This window comes from Accipiter gentilis, chromosome 24 (genome assembly GCF_929443795.1).
Source record: "Accipiter gentilis chromosome 24, bAccGen1.1, whole genome shotgun sequence".
In the NCBI taxonomy this organism is placed as follows: Eukaryota; Metazoa; Chordata; class Aves; order Accipitriformes; family Accipitridae; genus Astur; species Astur gentilis.
The window spans coordinates 8534832-8550827 of NC_064903.1; the positions used below are offsets into that span (position 1 = coordinate 8534832).

The 15996-nt window shown below is 40.3% G+C and overlaps 1 protein-coding gene across 2 annotated transcripts in view; it reads left to right on the forward strand.

Annotated features, from left to right (window-relative positions):
- IL1RAPL2 (interleukin 1 receptor accessory protein like 2) overlaps window positions 1-15996 on the forward strand; it is a 487221-nt gene that overhangs the window by 278666 nt on the left and 192559 nt on the right. For both annotated transcript variants that reach the window (XM_049827421.1, XM_049827420.1), the window contains exon 3: window positions 14326-14599. In XM_049827421.1, the coding sequence (XP_049683378.1) occupies window positions 14326-14599 (274 nt within the window). The remainder of the gene's footprint in view (window positions 1-14325; window positions 14600-15996) is intronic.

Sequence of the window (15996 nt, forward strand, 5' to 3'; positions counted from 1 at the left end):
TACATGTAATTCCATTTAAAAACCCAAGGTAGGCAGGAATAATGTTGGGTTAACAGTAATTTAGAGAACCAAAAACTCAGAATCTTTTGCATGCAGCCTACACTTGTCATTTAGAAGTAAATGGTCTTCCCAGCACAAAGTTTAGAGATGTATGGGCGTTTGATAAATCTTTTCCTAATTAATGTAAAGTTTACAAGAACAGGTTGAAAGTCTGTCTTTCCAGCACCATATTCTTTTGATTTTTGTACATGTATGTGCAGTGAAAGTTTGTGAATATTCTTGAGACTCAGGGCTGTAACCCCAGTCCCCTATGTCCATACCTGTGTTTGCATGTCAGTTGGTTTGGGTCTAGTGCAACACTGCTGTCATTCCTCCCGTCCTTCAAGTGTGTTATCTGTGCTCTCTAGAGTGCCAAGACTATTTTTGAATATATGCAAATAGAAACAAAGAAGTGGAGGGTCCTTTATGCCCACTGAGTTGATTAGTCTCTTCTAATAGGAGGCTACTACACAGAGAAGCAGTCCAATAGCAACTGGGCTATTAGTGATGCTTTTTGTTGTCTCAGGTTTGTAGCTCATTAATGAGGTTGTATTTGCTTATCTTTCTCACTGAAGACACACTGATCAGTCCCAGAGAAGAGGAAAAAAATCCCAATTCTCATCATTTTGATGACATACTTTGGAATATTTAGTATTAAACAATACCAAAAAATTGCATTGTAAAAGTTTATGCAGCCCTGGGCAGTCTGGAGATTGAAAACTTTGCACAGCTTTTCAAACTAGTGGTTGGCTGGGAGGGTTCTGGCACTGTGTTATTCACTGCACATCAAAATTAACACGTTACAAGCAGTGGTTATTTTCAATTATGTAAAATCAGATGAGTCTTTAGAGATTAAAATGAGATTTGTAATGGCTTAGGAGAATTCTTAAAATTGACAACTTGACACAGCATGATTTCAGATTATGTGAAATCTGGCATGAGGATATTTATATTACTGTTTGCAAAGATTCTATTCAAAGTCATCATGATGGAAAAATGAAGACATAATAATGTCTTTAATATGCAAATCATTCTAATTGCATTTCTTACACTGTCAACCTCACAGTGAAATATCATTTATTTCACAAGTGACACATGAAAAAATATGATTGCATTTGTGATACTCCTATTTTGTAACAGAAACACAACAGTAAGTGTCTTCATTTTTGAAGAACTTCTCTTTATCAGCAATTTTCTCAACATAGTTTGTATGACTTCTGCATGTCTCTAGTTCTGATTCATACCTCTGGTTCTGACACAATCTCTCTCTGTTTTATTCTCCTTCCTCTTTCACAAAGAGGGTTTGCTGTAGGGATGTGCTTCCAGGAGTATTGGCACCCATTGCTGTAGGGTGCAGAGGTTGTGTAGGGTGTACTGAACTGACCTCCGTGGGAGTTGAACGCCATCAACACCTCTAAGGCTGGATCTTGTATCTTACGAAAACAAGACTGATTTGTTGCCATCAAATTCTGCTTTAACCTTGGTGAGAGCCAATTCAAAGTGCTTTTTTGCTGCCCTGGGACCACGTGTTATATTGTCAGAGATCTCTCACTTCACTTCCCTGTCTGTAGCCCAAAATCCCTACCCTGAGGTCACATGCCTCCTGTGTGCTTTTTCCCCTCCGGCTGGGAACAGTCGTTTCCCTCTTTCTTCAGATGTAGAGCTGGACAGATGACAGTTCTGTCATCTGAACTGAAAAATCTGTCATTGTGTACTGAAAATATAGTAAAGCTAAAATAATAATAAATTGTCTAGGTTGAATTAAACAGAACATTTTTAATTGGGAATGCATTCACTCACAACACTGTTCGTTGAAATTAATCCTCCCTCCCCCCCATCCCCAGCTTCCCCACTGAACACTGATTGCTGTATTCAACTTGCATTTAGCAAGGGCGATGAGGGAAGGAGGAGGGACTGGGGGGCAGGAGAGCCTCCCCTGAGCTGGGAGCCAGGAGCCGTCCCCGAGCCTGCCGAGAGGAGCGGGGACAGCCTGCCTGCCCCGAGTGGGGATGCGAGTCCCCAGGGCACGGAGCATTTGGAGCCCCTCAAACTCATTGAGTTAACTGCAGCCAGGCTTAGAATTGAGCACCCTCTTTGTGAAGAAGATGGATGGATGAAGAAGGTATCCAGCTTTGTATTTTTGTCCTGTCTTCCCCAATCACTGTGAGGGTTTTTTTCTGGTTTTAGAATTTAAATACTGATTTTCCATATTTTAAAACATGGTTTCCTAAGTGGAAAACCTATTGATTTTCTTTGGGGTGATACCTACAGAAGCCAATCCAGGTGTAGCCATGTCAATGTTTTGTTGTATTAATCATTTTAAAATACTACTTAAACGCTTGTCCTCAAACTGCTATGGCAGTCAGTTCCCAAGGCTGGGAAAGTAAATGTTGGCTGGGGGTTAGGTCAAGAAACTGGGAGTGAGCAAGAAGCATGATAGAAGATGAGCAGTCTCCACATTGCTTATCGAATGTTGAGTAACCAGTCAGTACAAGTGGAGAGACATTAATTTAAAAAGTTACTGCAGTTGTGTAGTTTTTGTGGTTTGTTAGTAGCTCAGGTGGAGGCTTTTATGTTGATTTTTCAGAGTCATCTTTTAACATTGAATTCTGATGATTTAATAACGATGTGCTGATGGATGGTGGGGCTGCAGGATGGTGTCTCAGCTGAAGGATGTGGTGATGTCCAAAGAAAGGCCCCAGGTGCCAAAGGCCCCCCCGGCTCCCCTCCCGCATCCCAACACGCATCTTTGGCCAGCCTCAGCCCGAAGCTCAAACTTCTCTCCATCTTCCCGTCCCCCTCTTGGGTGCTGCTTGGTGAAACACACGGCAGCTGCATGTTTTGCAGAGTGAGTTTGGGCTGTTGAGGATGACAGGAGGCCCATGAATAAAACACAGACCTGTTTGTTTTGTGCCGTTCTGAGCAAATGATGTATTAGTAATGAAGTATTTGCAGTTAGTCGCTTTTGCTTACTAATAAATGAAACGTTCCTGCTGCCAGTTTTGTTTCTGGCTCGTGAAGTTACAGGAAAGTGTGAGGAAAAGGCTGTAAACTGGGCTGGTTTGGGGTCTGTCTGCTTTATGATGGTTCTTATTTAAAGATCAATAGTTGCTGCTCTGCGTCAGCTCGAAGCAGTGCTGGTTTCTGTGGGGTTTCAGTCAGCCATTGGCCCTGGTCTGAGTCTCCTGAGTCAAGACTTGGGAAGATGACTGGAAAGCAGATGAAGTCTCTGGGAACGTGCCCATGTGGGGAGCTGCAGTCCCAGTAATGACAAAATGGCCCCTCTCCCTAACGAGGGGCTATCACCAGGGCTGGGGCTGGGGAGGAGCGAGCCCCCAGGAACGGGAGCCCAAGAGAGGACCGAGAGGAGCCGTGGTCCTGGGGACGGGGCCTGCTCAGGGCTGCCGCTGACAACTGATCTGGAAGCAGGTTGGGATTTTGGGGGATCTGGCAGACGGAGGAGGCCGCCATCACAGTCCCCTTTTCACAGTCTGTGTTTGAAAAATGGAAGTCCATATGGTCCCATAAACGTGGCCCTTGTTTTCACTGGAGATACATCACTGGGGTGTGTGGACCTGCCGGTGGATGCAGTGCTGCAGGATGTTGCAATAAGCAGGTTTTAGAAAACGTATATGTAAATGGTAAAGGTGTACCTAAACGAATGTGCAACGCTGTGTTACGGAGCACAGCACTGCATTACCACTTGTTGCTTTACCTAGAGAGACACATCTGTAACACAGGTAGCTCTTGTAATGGTTCGTTTTCCAATCATCCTTCGCTTTTCTTTCTTACATGTAATTATAATAGCTTGCAATAAGAATAACTCTATGATTGTTTATTTTAAATAGAAACAAAAGTCTTAAGAACAACATTTACTGTTTAAAAATATCTCATTTTGAAAACACTTCATAATTCATCAGTTACAGACACATTTTAATCAAATAACCCTCTAACACTTCTATTCATGGTTGTCCTATAAAAGCAAATATTGTTTTGATTTGTGAGTGTTCCGTTTACTGAAATGAAATTCAGTGTGTTCTGCAGTCAGGAGAGTTTCCTATTTAAATTCTGCTGCGTACGTGCAGCTAATGAATTAAAATGAGAGGAGGAATTACAACCTAGGTTAGAGTGTGGGTCACAACCTTTTCAAACAGAGGTCCACCTGTCATGCAAGTGGAAATGGTAATTGGCTCACTGCAGCTGAAATTATCTATGCCAGATAACAGGAGGAATGGCATAGCAATTGTAAAATGGAAAGTATGTCTAGATATACAAAGGTAAATGTATAGAGACAAAGCAAATGACCGAAGCTGGTTATTTGTTGCAAGTAAATTCAGATGAACTTGACTTGTTCCTTTCTATTCATGAGCATGTCCTGATTTAAAGTTGTGCATTCTCTTTTTTTTTCTTTTTCTTTTCTTTTTTTAACATTGCAATAGGTTCGTGAAGTAATTTGTAAATGTCCAAGGCCCAAAACATTCCTTCTACCTAGTGTGTTTATGATGGGGAACTAGTTTTGTAAAGCATTTGGTAATCTTCTGATGGACTGACTGCATCTTTGTAAGTTAGAAAAATGATTAATGAGTAGGGTAGAGAGCATGTACACACAGATATGTGCATTTCTGCAAAAGGCTTCTTTTATGTGTCTGCAAATTATGACCAGCAAGGGCTGTGTCGGTGGTAGGACCAAATCATTGGGGTCAGTTAGGTTGGAAGAGACCTCTGGAGGCCCGGAATTGGGCTCCTGCTCAAAGGCCTGGCGTGATGGCATGGTTGGCTGTGCAGGCAAGGCAGGCACATTGGTCAGGTATGAGTTACCCATGGTAAATGGGGAATTTGGGCTACCAGAAATGTCCCTGCTGAGGTGTCCAAGTGAATAATTGCTTAAACCTTGCACAAATACCATGTAGCTCATCCACAGGAATAACCGCATCCTGCTTTGCTCTTGTGGTGGGGTGTGATACTATCCCTAGGCTCTTCTGATAGTCTCCTTGCTCTCGTCTTCTGTCGAGCAGTCTTCCTCTGCCATGAGTTAGGTAGTAAAAGCCCTTACAGCAGACCTGTGTTACTCAAGGATTCCCGTCCGCAGACAGCAGAAGAAATGAATTTAGCCCAGTGTATTCAACAGGGAGTCTGTCTTCCAAACCTAATCCAAACTCAAGAGGACTGTGCCCTCAAAGCAGATAATCCAACTCAAACTGTCCACATACTTGGAAAAACAGATGAAAAAGAAAATAATCTTGTGCATCTAAACCAGTCACTCTGCCCCACAGGGACCAGAAATTTAATAGAGTTTCATTCTCTTTAATTTTAAATTCGTATTATTCACAGCTCTTTCCTGCAATTTGCTGCTGGGAATAACAAGCAGTGGATATAGAGTTTCCTAATTGTGTGATTACTTGAGACTGCAACTACCTGATCTGGGATCTAGTTTCCATTTACTTTACCTTCAGTAACTTTATTCAAAAGGACTAATGAAAAGAGACTCATCAATTATTGAAATGAATTCAGCTTTGTTCCCAAAGTTTGCATGGTGCTAAAGACTTGAAAACAGAAGTGTGTGAAAGTCTCCATGGGTTAATGTGGTTGGCTGGAGAATATTAAAACCCATCTCAGAGAGTGTCCTTAAAGAGCTTGTGTATAGTCAATACCACTTAAAATATTAATTGCATATATCTTCACGTATAAAGCATATTTCCAGAGTGTTGCTCCTTACCTGAAAGCTTCTTAGGATAAATTTTTATTTATACATGCAATGGAATATTTTCAGTCTGTTTTACTCATTACTTAAATCAGTTATTACTCTTCCTTTTCTTGGATACCGGTTCTTGTTTTCTTTTTCTATCTAATTTGTCTACAGGTATTTCTGTGCACTAGATAAGTATCAGAGATGCTGGGAAATCTCTCTTTGTGCTTTTCCATCGTTCATTAACTTCCTCAGGAATCCAAAGAGCTAATAAAAATGGCAATATTCATTGTGGAACATGTTAGAAAAAAATATTTTTTTCCCCTTTCTGAAGCTTAGAAAGTGGAAGTATTTTTATGTACTAGATTTCGTAGGCATTATATGAAAAAAAATGTCGGGGTTCAGATGGGTTTCAGAGCTGGGTGAACAGCTAATTTACAGTCTTCATTGAGTTCATACCTGTGTTTGCGCTGAGTTGTTAGATGCCCGAGTTGTTTGTTTATGGAATTTAAATTTTAGTATTTAACAGGAAAGTTTTGTTACTTGTTCAGTCCAAGAAGCAGATTGTAATGTCACGTAACTGATCTGGCCACTCCAATCTGGAGCAACGTAGTTTCTGTTTAAAATAATGTTCCCTTGCTACTGCGATAAAGAAAAAAGGGAGATGTGCTAATTTAATGATGTTATTTCATGGCTGACTTTGAAGAAATGGTGATTCATTTATAGATCCATAAACAAGAAAAGTTTAATTGTTTGGATAACTTGTTCACTGCAGATCACCCACTTGACTTCTGTGGGAGCAAAGATGGAGGCCGGGCAGAGGCAGGAGCTTTTGTAAATGAACTTTCCCCCAACTTTTCCGAACCTGCCTGCCCCAGTGTGGGAGGGGAACCGCAGCAGGAAGGGCAGGGGCCAGGAGCGCAGGAGGGGCTGAGAAGGCAGGACAGGCTGGGGGGGTACATTCCTTGAACCCATGTCTGGGACTTCACGAAATACACGAAAGCATAAAACCATGATTCTTTATTGTTCATGTCCTGGCTCTACCGCTGTTGATTTTCAAGGTGCCTTCTACATTGTTTTCTAATGTGGTGACAGCCACGGAGAATCAAGGCATTACACTGAATATTTAAATTGAAACTGCTTTATAAGTTCCAATTTCTGTACTGTTTACTTCAGCGCAGGCTCTTTAAAAACCTGCCAGATATTGAAGTGATTAGGAGATCAAGGTCACCAAGCACTCATTTTTAGGGTAAATATGCTGCATTTTAAACAGTTGCTTTAGTGCTCTCCTCTTTCTCTGTGCTCAGCACAGCATTCTGCTTGAAGCAAAGAGCACAGCTTTGGAAGGGCACTTCAGTTCAGGTCCATCTGTCTGCAGGAACATCTGACTTGGAAGAGGTAGCAAAGAATATGATGAGACCAGAGATTTCCTTTCCATCACAGAATGTGTTTCAGAGCTCTCTGTCTCCAGCAAAATCTAACCTGCCAGCTGTGATTTGCTCTTTTCTCCATCAGCAAGCATTCCCGAAAATCGCTGTGATAAGGTGCCACCTGAAAAGCTGGCTCTGACAAGTGCTACAGGATGAAATGCACCTGTCCAGTAACTTCTACCGACACTACTTTAGCATTTTTGTTCTTCAAGTATAATTTCTAAGTCTCAACCTCATTAATATGCCATTCCTCCTGGAAACTGAGAATTTGTTCAGGGTCCAAGCTGGTTTTTTTCACTCCCTAGAGAATTTTAGAGATTGGCGGTCTACTAGTATGTTCTTTCTTTTGCATTTTCAATGTAAGACTAAAATGCTTCTGGCTCCATATGCATATGTAAGTCAGGACAGAGCACTCTGTTGTTATTTGGACCTCTGGCAGTATATATTTACAGTTTGTTTGACCTCAAAGGAAATTATGAGTGTTCGGCTGGAATATTTGACATTTGATTTGGGTTGTTTAGCTGTGGCTCATAAGAAAAGCTGGTCAAAAAAAATAAAGCCTATACAAGCCTTAAAAATCTTTTAGCCCATCTTATAGAAATTTGAAGCTTTGATCAAAATTTGGAAAAAAAATAGCCAATGTATAAGGATAAGTAGATGCATTTTTCCTTATTTATGAGCCAGATTTGCAGTGTTGCTAAATCTAATGAGTTTTTTGCACTCATCATTATTTGATTTAGGGATTTTGGACTATTTGCACTCCCACATGTCTTCAAAGTCCCAAACTTTTTGCCAGTAAGTTTGAATGGTCTAAATCTTGCTAGAAAACATTCAGAAAATGGAGATCAGAGTAGAGAAACTACAAAGTCTGTGAGTGATCCTCTTCTTAGATGTTGTGTTTCTACAGCAAAATAGTCTTGGTTGATGGTTGCTGAATCTAGATGTTACTGTGATAGAAATGAATTATTTAGTTAAAGTTGTTAACAGGGTAGTAGGAGAAACATTGCAAAATTCACTCAGCTTGAATCATGATAAACTTGTTTTTTTCTGAAGATCGAAGGTGGTTTTCTAAGTGGTCTTCATCTCTAACAGATGCATTTTTTTGATTTGCTATATCCCTCACAGGACAACTGTTTGTTTTTTGGTTTTTTGTTTTGTTTTTTTTCCCTAAAATGCAGCTTAAAACATGAGCATAGTCGGAGTCAAAAACGAATGTTCACTTAACTCAAAGAAGGGTGGAACTCACAGAAAAGAAACATCACAGACACTTTACCTGAACTTCCTTCTCCTTTCCTCCCTGCTTGCTATTTGAGACCCGCTCCCTGCTGCGGGAGAAGGTCACCCTCCACTCCCTTCTGAAGTACTGCCAGCGTAGCCTTCTCCTTCTCCTCTGTAAAACTGGGTAACTTGGTCTCCGTGTCGGAGATATCGGCTCAGGTGTCTTTCGGTAGAGTGTATTTTTATTAATTGTTATGAGAGAGTCCTTCGACCATCCAGTTTGGTGGGTCAGCTAAGCTGAGGGAGCTGTGGAAGCAAAGCTCTTACCTTGCTTTGGAGGTGACATCCATGATTTTGAAGAGAGCGCAAAGTGGTCAATAGACTGTTTTCTTTGAAATATGTTCTCTGACCAGCAAATATATCTCTGAATATTGGAGTATTTGAAGAATCACAGAGAGGGGTAGGGGGTGGGGGTTGCTGTCAGTTTTTAGGCAGCCCAGCTCCCTGACTTCGCTTGTGGTGTGAGGAGCAGGGAAGGGCTCTGGGAGGAGGCAGGAGCCGGGGTGGCAGGGGACCACGTGCTGGGCTCAGCTGACAGACAGGTCTCATGGCAGCGCCGGGCTGTGATGAGTTGCTGGCAGGGGTCTGCAAGCACCATAGCAGAATTAGCATAGCACAGCCAGAAAACCAGAGATGTGAAACCAATGAGGTATGGTGAGCCTCATCTGACACCCTGAACTTTTGGGAAGATCATGTCCAGCCGAAGCTATTAAAGGCATTGCTGTGTTTGCTCAAAGGTAAGGTGTGTTCCCTTTTCTCCAGAATCAAGAGCTGAAAATACCAAGTTGCCTAAAATTCATGGGCTGTAACTGATTTCTCCCCTTTAAGTCTAAAAAATTTGCATCCCTTTTTGGACTTCCTTAATGGAGTGCATCTATCGTTGCTACATGTCTGCAAACCCTGAGCATGATGGATATCGGTTCCTGGACTCTGCTGTTCTATGGCTAATATATAAATAAAAATATAACTCTTGTATCAGAGGAATGGGGTTTTTTTTCTGACTATGTATTTACAGTCACAAGCATTGCTTGCTTTGTGGAGCAATAAATTTAATACATTAGCTAGTATATTATTTTTTAATTATTTATTTGTAGATGATTTCAATTTAAAATGAGATTTTCAGGTAACAAGGTAGGCAAACGTGTTTAACAATGCTATGATGTAAATTGCTGTAGGTGACAGATCCCTACAAAAATTATTACAGGCAGATTCGCAATGCAAAAAATTATTTATATGACAGCAAGCAGAAAGACAAATTACTCGGAGACTATGTGCATGCTCTTCTATAATTGCTCATAAATTATTATGGTTCATGTTAAAAGGCATCTAGACTCCCTAGACAACTAGATTTATTTAAAATAAGAATAATGGGAAATTACCGGGAAACGTTGGGGAAGGAGATGCAGTACACACTTCGGGTGACTGCTAACATAAAAGTAGAGTAATTTATTGTTAGCCAACTTAATCTATAATTTGCTTAATAATTTTGAAATCTTCATTTTCAATTCACTATCTCCTCAGGTTGCGTTAGCCTGGATAGATAACTGGGATAGGCCCAGTGGGGCCCCACTGTGACTTACTGCTGCTGTGTTTCCCTGCCCACGGGGGACGCATCGGGACTCTCTCCTGCACCCGAGTAGGGCTCTCATGTACCTGAACGCTTTCATGTTCTACGAAATAGGATTGAATTTAGTCAGCTGGGTCAGAAGTTGTGCTAACGGGGGAGGGACTGACAGATAGATGGGCAAACCTCTTTTCCTTAGGAAGCTGGGCTAAAAATGGGACAATGTTTTCCATATCCTCTCAATGCTCCAAATTTTAGAAAATATTTGAAATAATTGTCTTTATTGAAAGTGCCTAAAATACACCCACAATAGATAGGATTTAATTTGAATGGGCTTTCAGTCAGGCACTTACTAAGGATCAGCTGATTATTGGGTAGCAGAGAAAAGATGTATATACATTTATTATATAAAAAGCGCCTCTCTCTAATGCCATTATTTTTCTCTTCTTACCGCCCTGATTATATTACGTATTGAGATCCAGCCCAACAAAAATGACAGCAAACTTTGTTCTGGATAATGGAGTGCTAAACTCCACCTAAGCAGCTCCAGTCATTTGTAATGACAGCTTGGAGAATACTCCAAACGAATCTAACAATGCTCACGCTCCACTGACTGACAGCGCGGCAAGAGGAAAAATTCCAGCTTCCACGTGAGCGCAGGGAGCCTGACCTAGATTTTAGCCTCTGCAGCTTCATAAGAGGAAACATTCTTGACTGTGTATTTAACAAGAAAAAAAGAGCAAGGGGAAAAAGTCGTCTCCTGTTTGATTAGTCTTTCTTCGATAATTAAGATTTAGTCAAGGCGCTCTCTGAGACTTCTTCCCTCCGCAGATGTCATCAACCCTATAATGAATGGTTACTCTGTTCCCTCTGTGCTCTCCTCTCCATAATTACCACCTCCTGGCATGCTGCGGGGAGCGAGCTGCTGCAGGGGAGCAGCTGGTGCGGGCAGGAGCGATGGGCAGGCAGCCTGCCTGCACCTTCCTCCTCCGCTGCTCTCGCCGTGTTGGGGTCAGCCTTGCCGCTGGCTGCTGAAATTCTTCCATTCGGATACTGTTAATGGGAAAAAGGTCTCTGGTGCAAATCTCCTTTTCTTTGTTTTCTTCTTGGGAGATGCAGGTGCTGGGCTGGGGTCAGGTCACCGTGCCCGGTGCCTCCACTGGAGCGCTGGCAGTGGCCGGTGGTGCACCGGCCCCACAGTCTCGCTCTCCACTGGTGGCAGCTGGAGGTGGCTTTTAGCCACTCTAATGACCTGGCTGTAAATTACCATTCAAATGTCTTTCATCTGTTCTGCTGTGCTTTATATACTTCAGCAGTTGTAACTTTGAAAATGAAATAGTAGAGAAGTGCACGCTAGAAAGGAGAAGAAATTTTCAAATGAAAGTGGAAGTTGTGGCAGGCTGAATGACACTGAAAGCTTAGCGTTCATTTGAGCTGTGCTTTGACAAGTTGTTTGGTGTGGATGTGGGAGAAATGTTATTGGAAGCGGAGGCACTTTCAGCTTCCAAAGCCGGATTTCCATATTGGGTCAGTACCTAACTCCGTAACTCTTCCTAATTGTGACTCTGCCCTGTGAAATAAATGAAAAACTGGCACCTTTCTGCTTGACCCACAAGATTTCTATGTGCGTCTCAATGTCAGTTATTCTTTACTGTGGTTTAACTTTGCTGAACAAGCACAGGTTCAAAAGCATTAGATGACATGACAGGATCAGACTGGCAGAAGATTGACATAATTAATTAGATTGGCTGAATTAGTTTGGATCTAAATTCCAGTTCTGGGCACCCCCATTCATTTCAGCTTACGTCCCTAATTAGACTTTTTTGACTTTGCTAAAGCACAGGAGGAAAGATGCCTTTGAGAATACCTGTATGTCCTGAAGAACAGGGATGAGCCATCTGGAGAGCTCAGCATTGCCTTTCACATCCCTTGCTGAGAGAAGACGGCTGTAAGCTCTGCACCGCTCTTTAATTGTAAACTCACACCAGCCTAAAGAGCAGGGCTTTAAAAAAGCACAGAGCTTTTGTGAGGAAGCTCTGTATGGAGTACATTGATATCTGCTTGATGTAAAAGCCCTCAAAGCCACCTATATAAAATAATTTATGATGTGAGAACCAGGCTTTAGTGTAAAAGTGGATTGGATGGGTTTGTAGGACTGGGAGAGTTGGGTTCTTTTTCCAGCTCTGCTGCTGGTCACCGGTGTCTGTATAACACCATCACAGAGAGAGGGGAATGCAGTGTTTGATGGGGTCCTGGCAAGAGAATGTCTGAGTTACAGTGGGCAGCTTTGGTCATGGTGAAGGATGTTAGAAATCTGGAGGGGGTGCACCGAGAACAAATGCTTCAGTACAAGTTTCAAGTAATGATTATCCAAACTTGTCCCGTTCTGTGTGGCACTAAGCTATGAGAAGGAGAACACAGAGGAAGAAGTGATGCTGGAGCAGTGAAGAAAAGGAAAGTCAGTAGATTGCTACTGGCCTTTCATTTTATGTCATTAACAGTAACTGATAAAAGCAAGGAGGAATGAATTTTAATTTTAATCAGCAGGATGTTTTTAGCAAAATGAGAATGGAAATGAAAATTGAAGTTAACCAAAACTGTGTGTACATAACTTCAGGTGAATGGTTTGGGTTTGGGCTTTTTGTGTGAAGTAAGAACGCAGTTGGCACAAACAGCTGCTGCGTTTGCATCTGCCTGTGGGGTGGGTGGCGGGAGCGGGTAGCCAGATCCACACCACTTGGGGTGAAGGTGTTGCACGATCTCCCTTTGGCTGTCAAAATACCCTCATGACAGTAGATACGTTGAAAGTACAGTTTTGAGTAATGGGTTTCCCTTCCTCCTTGAGCCTGTGTTAGTTTTACAAGTAAAATAAGATGTTACATGGAAGTTTATGTCTTAGAAACGTATGAAATTGGTCAGTGTCAACAGGTTTAAAATATGGTTCAGTAGCATGGTTCATATGGTCACAGTACAATTAAAGCTGATTTACTGCAATGGGAAAATTAAAACCCTCCATTTATCATGGTTAGTTTTGGAGGATTCAAGAGAAGCCTGAAAAAATGGTAGACATAATTTAAAGGCAGTAAAAGACACTAAAAAAAAGGACTACGTCTGATATTCTACCATATGTAGAAATTTTGGCTCATTACATTTGTTTAGGAAGTAAATAAAAAAAAAACACTTAATGAGCGAATGCTACTGAAGAGGTATATGAAATGAAGAGTGTATGAGAGTTTGAGAATTGATACTGTAAATGCAGAAGAGGCAACTTGAACCTTACTTGGTTGAATTTGAGATAGCTCCATCAAGGGTAAAGATGTTTCACTTACATGTAGTTAGATATGATCAATAAATTCTAAAAACTGCACATTTCATCAAGTCTGTTTATTTTAGGTAGTGTATTTGCCTATTGATGATCTGCCTTTGCAGTCTTTTTCTTTGGTTATGTTCTTGGTTGACTTTCAAGCTTAGAGTTTATCCAGCAATAAAAAAGATTGAATGAAAAGATCTCTGATATGTGAGGGGGGAGTTACATGTGGATATGTATGCATGTTCTAGGATTATACTGTAACTAAGATGATTTAAAATAATGGGAGAAAAAAACTGTAGGGAGAAGTAATCTTTTATTAAACTGGCTGAAAAATGTTCATCTTTAAAGTGAAATATCAAGAAAACTGTTTCAAAAGTTTTTGCTGAACAGAACATCAAAAGATCCCTTTTTGGTTTTGTACAATTCTTGTATTAAGCTTGATTGCATAGGTAGCATGTTTTAATTGTATCCTATTGTACATAATACATATCTCTACAGTTTGAGTAGGCTGTAGAAAAAAAAAAGCTATGTGGAACTGCCTTGAAAAGAAATTATAAATGTCACATCTGTTAGTTATTTTTTTTTACGTTACATAATTAGCAGAGGTGGATGGAAAAGTTCTAAGGGATAAGATTGGGATCAGATGCCAATGTACATTTTCCTCCAACAAGGAATTAAAGAATTCAAAACTGGTTTACAGGGGCAAGTAGTTACGATGAAAACACTTGGTTTATTTATTAAAGAATTAGTGTTTGGGGAATGAAAGTAATGATATTCTAAAGAAACGGAATTGGGCAGGCCCAATGTGCTCTATTTATTGCCTGCACATTCGCATTTCCATGTAACTAAAAAAGATGTATAAACACTTTTTAATTGCCAATAGCTGCTTCGGGTTTTTCATGTTGCTATAAAACAAAGGTTCTTTTAATTAATTGCATTGCATTTCACAAGCTGCCTTTCACTATCTTGAAAAAATATATCTGTATCTAATATTTCTTTATTATTGTTTTGCTTTCAGTTGATGGTTGCATTGACTGGTCAGTGGATCTCAAGACATACATGGCTTTGGCAGGTGAACCAGTCCGAGTGAAATGTGCCCTTTTCTACAGCTATATCAGAACTAATTATAGCATGGCCCAAAGCACAGGTCTTAGGCTTATGTGGTACAAAAACAAAGGAGATTTAGAAGAACCCATTATATTTTCTGAAGTTAGGATGAGCAAGGATGAAGATTCAATATGGTTTCACTCGGTTGAGTTGCAAGACAGTGGTTTCTACACATGTGTTCTAAGGTGGGTATTGTGTTAACGTCTAACTAAGAATGTATAGATTGTCTTGATTAAAAAAAGTGTTTAAATTTAGCTCTCAGGATTGAGATATTCTTCCAGTTGATATATACTAATTATTTTTATTCTCATAATCATGTATGTCAGATAATGCTTTGTCTCAAAATTAGTTTCCCTAGTAATTATAGTTACCTCTTCCAATAGCTATAATTAAACACGTGCTTTTACTTAATTACTTTTTTTTTTAAGTCCAGCATTTGCAAATTCTCAATTTGCTACAAACCTTCACAACTGGATACTTCTTAAATCATGAAGTATTTTGGTTAAGTAATGCTCTTTTTCAAATCCTCTGAGTTATTCAAGAGTTAGACATAGTTTGAATTATTCTGATAGGGTTAGGCCATGGGGAGTTACAGTTCTGTCTGGTTTTGAAGAAAAGTTTATTTTAATATGCAGTTGTGATTTGTCATAAATTTAAACAGACCTCGTTTGGTAAGACACTGAAATGCATGTCTCAGAAGTATTTTGGAACTGTGGGATGAGCCTTAAATTAAGCATGTGCTGGAGCTCGTGATTTCCATCATGTGGATGCTGATGTCAGCTCTGCCTAAACTGAGAAGATAAAAAAGGAGGACTCTTTAAGAATGAATGAAGAAGTATTCCTTAAATGATCCGGTTTTGAATTAAAAGGAGTTTACAGATACTTTATATGATTCGGTTTTAAACTATTTAGTTTCAGAAAATGAAGCTTGCCTCATCCTTGTCTGCTTTTCCATAGTGAAATTAGACTCGTTTGATTAATTTAATATCAAATATTTGCAGCAAAATAACAGCACTGTTCAGAGCCCAGAATTTGTTCTCTCTGCACCTCTGCTAAGTCTTGCTGCCTTGTCTCAGCTGCCTCAGTCCATTTTGATCATGAAGAATGCTACTAAAATCAAAGATTGTGCTGTGGTGCATGGTGGTTTGTACTGGGGACCAATGTCTGGTTTCAATATCAGATGCATCTGCCAAACTCACTATTAAGTCTGTGTTTCAGCCTTTGGAGTTAATTATTCTTTTATTAGCTGCTCTGTCACAGGTTTGGTGTAATGTGAACTCCGTGATTTTGAAATGTTACGGGAAGATATGATTTACATGTTTCAAGGGAGCTATACTTTTTTCACAGAAGAAGCCACTGTTGTGATAATCAAGTTACTAGTTTAATACTCTGGAAATGTTAATGCAAATCCTGTGTGAACAATGAAGAATTGATCTTGCATCAAATTCTGGGACATACTTTTTTCCAGGAATTTTCAAAAATCTTTGCTCATTTATACAACGAAGTAGTTTTGGTAACAAATGGGCAAGTTCTTAAATAATTCATGCATTCTCCTCCTTTTCAGGTAAGAACTATATGGCAT